Here is a 4,569-nt window from a genome sequence, read left to right on the forward strand (position 1 = left end):
GGCCCTGCCTGTCCCCATGCACCCCATATTGATCTTCCCAGGGAAAATCAATAGCTCCAATATGTCAGCTCTCAAGTGGCGCTACAGTAAATTACTCCCGCCATCGGGCACACAAGGGCTGCAGCCTCCCTCCCATTAGTGGGACATTAGTCCTCGTGTGAGGTTTCTCTGTGTGCTTTGAGATAATGAAGCCTGAGGTGTTGGTTTATGCCTCTGGGAGGAGGGGGACCTTGGACAAGAGCGGCATCGCTGGCAGTGTTGGGCACCTGTCACCCAGTGCCCTGCCGAGACTGCTGGGGTCAGGAAGGGGAGGGCCCTGGAGACACCGGGCCACCGGCCGCATCTGGCTGTGGCTTTTCCCACTCTGGGCTCCACCGCATCAGAGGGTCAAGCAAACTACAGCATTTGGGGCTGTTGTTGCCCTCCAGCCAGAGGTTGCCAGGGACACATGTGTCACTGAACAAGGTGGACTTCACAAGGGAGAATTCACAGCCCGGAACATGGGTGTCTCAGGAGGCGGGCGTTCAGCCATTGTTGGGTGAGGGGCTCTGCTCTGGGCTGTGTGCTGTCAGCAAGCAGGGTAACTGTGACTGGGCATCTGTATCAGTCTTCAGGGGCTGCCATAACAAAGGACCACCAACTGGTGGTTTAAAACAACAGAAGTTACTTTCTCACAGTTCTGGAGGCCAGAAATATGAAACCACGAAGGCTCGGGGGGAGAATCTTAGCTTCTGGTATAGCTGGCAGTCCTCCGTGTTCCTTGGCTGGTGGCCGCATCACTCCAGTCTCTGCCTGCCTCTTCACATGGCCTGCTCCCCTGTGCGTCTCTGGGTCTTTTTTCCTCTTATAAGGACATCATTTAAGGCCCACTCTATCCATTATGACATAGTTTTAACTAATTACATCCGCAAAGACCCTATTTCCAAATAGGGTCATGTGCTGAGGCTCCAGGGGGATAAGAATTTGGAGGGACATCATTCCACCCAGTATAGCATCTTTATTACATCTTATCCAGAAGGAGGGCAGATGAGGCAAGCCTCCAGCCATGGTTGGTAAAGGACCAGGGTCCCTCCCATCAGCCAGGAAGAGGGTATTTGGTCTTTTTTGGGCCACTTCCATGTTTTGCCTGTGTTCAGATGTGATTATAAAGGGGTCTTGAGCCACCATGGTCACGGAGAGGCCTGGTCCAACACCGATGTTCTCTGAAATTGTATACGTCCTACAGGAGAGCCCAGCTCTGAGCATCAAGCCAGCTCCCGGAGATCAAGGCCTGCTGTCCTCCTCAGACTCTGCAGGACCCACGTCCTTTGCATCATGCCTTCACCTAGAATGGAGACCAGTGCCAGCAAGACTTGGGGACAAAGGAGAGGTCCACTGGACATGTGGATTTGCTAAGTCTTTGTTGTGGGCCTGTGCTGCTCCTCCCAGACTCTGGCCTCAGAGCACCCTAGGAGCCTGATGGCAGTAAAGGAGCCTTCCACTGCCTCAGGATGGAAGGACACTTCCATGCCGTCCCCTTATCAGTCTTAACAGCTGTCCCAGGGACTGGCAGAGGGCTTCCCAGGCATAGCACCAGTCCTGGAAGCAGCCTGCGAAGGACAGGAGATGCCCATTTTACAGCTGAGGAAGCAGAGGCTCGAGGGGTGCTTGTCTGAGGTGTCTTATTTCTGTCACCCATCCAAAGCAGTGGGACAGGTTTAGTGACCTTTTGGAGGCTGCCCTGCCTGGGGGTGAAGCCCTAGCCCCTGCCGTTGACCCCCAGCTCTGCACCCCCTCTGCTGTCCCAGGGCAGCTTGTACCCAGATGCCCTAAATTAGCATACCAACCAGGTGGCTGCATCAGCTGCAGTCAGCAGCTCCACCCCAACCTCAGGCCTCTTTGATCTCCACCTCCTCCAGGAAGCCCTACAGACTGCACACCAGAATGATTCTGGTCCATCCTCCCACGCACAGTAGATGCTCCTGGGGTTCCCTGTGGTCGAATTGGTTTGGCAGTGATTCTGGGTAGGGTTCTGGGGTGGAACAGGTGGGGTGGGGCCCAGTGAGGAGGATGTGGGCACACAGGTGCCTCTGTTGACACAGCAGCTCTGAATACAGTCCTGGCTTTGCAGCTGAGCTGCCACCAGGCATCCAGATTTGGTCTTCCCAGGGTGGGGAGATCTCCCAGATGCTGCTGAGCTAGGAACACCTCCAGCCCCCCACCCTTGCTTAAGTGTCTCTAGACTTCCTGAGGGGTGAAGAACTGGTCCCCGAGGCTGGTGCTTCTCCTGCCAGAAAGCAGGTGCAGGAGATGCTCCAGAGGCAAAGATTCTGAACCAGGAGGCAGCACATTACAGCTGCCAACTAAAAATTGTCACTTGTCACCTGGTTCTACAAGAATGAAGTCACCTGCCACTGCAGTCACTGACCTTCAACACACCCTTAAAGGAGTTCAGGGCAGAGATCAGGAATGAGGCCCTCTGTGCTCTGGCAAAAACTGGCAGAAAAACTCTCACGTTGTGCTTTTTTTTTTTTTTTTTTTTTTTTTTTTTTTTTTTTTTTTTTTTTTTTTTTTTTTTTTTTTTTTTTTTTTTTTTTTTTTTTTTAAGTCGTTACAGTTCACAAGGTGGCCTCGTAACCTGATTTTGTCACCGTCAACCCATCCCCCCGCCAGCACATCCCCATGTCTCCACAGAGTCTGTGATGACGCCTGGGTGCTCCTATGTGGTCTCCAGACAGGACGGCTCAGCAGAGCCAGGGCAGAAGGCTCCAGCAGCTTCCCTATGAAGTCAACTGGGGAACCGGGTAGACAGGAAGTCCCAGGACAGCCCGAGGGTGACCCTCCCGGCCTGACTCCTAAGGTGGATGGGAAGGTTCCCCCCGAGCAGGCTGCAGCCTCCATCCACAAAGATGATGGCGCGCTAGGCTCTGCACTGGTGGTTCCGCTGGCCTGGAGAGAAAGACTTGTCCGAGTGCCTGCTGGCTTCCCGGTGACAGCTTCGTGGGCGTGCTCTGCTGCGGTGGGTGAGAGATGGCGGCCCTGCGGCTGAGCAGTGCGCAGAAATGCGTGTCCCGCAGGGCGGGTGGTGTAGACGCGGCTATTCGTGCGCAGCACAGAGCAATGCAAAGCGCCAGGGCTGAGTGAAGGTCCGCGGCCATGGGGCGGCGGACACTAGTCGAGGGGACAAGATGACTCCGTGGCTGAAAGTCCAAAGAAAAGAGCAAAACGGCGTCGCCAGGCCGCGGGGAGGAGGCGTCCAGGGGCTGCGCCTGCCTGGCGGGAGGGGTGTGGAGTGTGGGCTCAGGGCCCCGATCTCAGGCGAGCCCGGCCGACGGTGAGACCCGCGCTGAGGCGAGCTCGTCGGAGGACGACGCCAGCATCCCGTCCCCGCCGGCCGGCCTCAAGCCCGGCGCGGAAGCCTAGGAACCTGCCCGCTAGTTCCTCTTCGGGCCGGCGGCGAACTACATTTCCCGGCATGCCCGCGCGGCCGGCCGTGGGCGGGCCTGCGACGGAAGAGGCCGCCTGAGGACGTGAGTCATTTCCGTTGCGCGAGTGGGTCCACGTTCTGTAGTCGTGAGCGGAGGCCAGGAACAGCGCGCGGCTTCCGGCTTCGCGCGACGGAAGTGACGCGACGCTGCGCGCGGCGGCGCCGAGTGCGGAGCCGGGGTCGCGATGAGCTGCGTGCTCTGTACGCCGGCTGCTGGGTGAGGTCCGCGCGGTCTCGGCGGGACCTAGGGTGAGAACGGCGGGCGGGCGCGCTCACTGTTCTCTGTCTTCCAGGGCCCTCCGGGTACTGAGGCTCGTGCGCTGGCCTTTCCGAAGCCTGCATCCTCCGCCCGGTGGCTGGGCTCGTGCCCATCCCGCGGCCGAGGGTGAGGAAGAGGATGACCTTAACCGCCCCCTTCAGTTTTCCTCCAGCAAAGCCATCCCGTTCCGCTGGACAGTGAAGCACTCCCTAGGAAGTGAGCAGCAGCGGCCCTGGTGGAGGGTGCTGCCCTTCAGCCTGTGCCTCATGGTTCTGGTCATCTGGTGCTTCTTTAGACAGGAGACCAGCGCGGACCGGTGGTTGGGACGGATGTTGGAAGAAGAGGTACCGGAGCCCAGCGATCGTTCTGAAGAGCCTGGAACTCCGGTGGCCCATGGGGCGAGAACTTAATGGGGTGCCAGCAGCGAGGGAACAGACCTCAGTCTTTAGGCTTTGACGTCGCGTTTGACCGTTTCTGTCCTGGTTATGCGCGTCCCTAGACTGAAGGACTTGGATGGCGCGCCTGGCAAAGCTGACTCGTTGAAGGCAAAGCAGAACGTCAGCAAATCGGAACCGGCTCTTTGCCTGATACTTGTTGCCATCGAATACGTCCAAAAGACTTTTCAGGTCTATAGAAAGGGTTTTGGTTGCAGCGTGTGCTGTTGGATTTGGGATGTCTTTGTACAACATTATCACGTTTCCAAAGGGATGCTGGTAATCACACTTGTAATCACACTTGTAATCCAGTGTGATCCACTTTGCAGGTCATTTGCTTTCTGAGACAGAATAACTGGCAGAAGAGTTAAACGTTTTGTTTTACAGTGTACCGTGATGTGTATAAATTG

General features: G+C 56.8%; 1 protein-coding gene across 1 annotated transcript; it reads left to right on the forward strand.

Annotated features, from left to right (window-relative positions):
• The first annotated feature begins 3,651 nt into the window (after window positions 1-3,651).
• UQCC4 (ubiquinol-cytochrome c reductase complex assembly factor 4) lies at window positions 3,652-4,135 on the forward strand. The gene is made up of 2 exons (XM_007453582.1): window positions 3,652-3,683; window positions 3,760-4,135. Exons 1-2 carry the CDS (start codon window positions 3,652-3,654, stop codon window positions 4,133-4,135), a joined length of 408 nt encoding a protein of 135 aa, XP_007453644.1.
• The last annotated feature ends 434 nt before the right edge of the window (window positions 4,136-4,569 follow it).

The sequence above is a fragment of the Lipotes vexillifer genome, unplaced genomic scaffold (genome assembly GCF_000442215.2).
Source record: "Lipotes vexillifer unplaced genomic scaffold, Lipotes_vexillifer_v1.1 scaffold914, whole genome shotgun sequence".
NCBI lineage: Eukaryota > Metazoa > Chordata > Mammalia > Artiodactyla > Lipotidae > Lipotes > Lipotes vexillifer.

What these genes read in the sequence shown, in the direction of transcription:
- UQCC4 (XM_007453582.1), top strand. Translation starts at nt 3,652, where the DNA reads ATGAGCTGCGTGCTCTGTACGCCGGCTGCTGG. An exon ending in CTCTGTACGCCGGCTGCTGG is followed by an intron (nt 3,684 to 3,759) that starts GTGAGGTCCGCG and finishes TCTGTCTTCCAG; the next exon opens with GGCCCTCCGGGTACTGAGGC.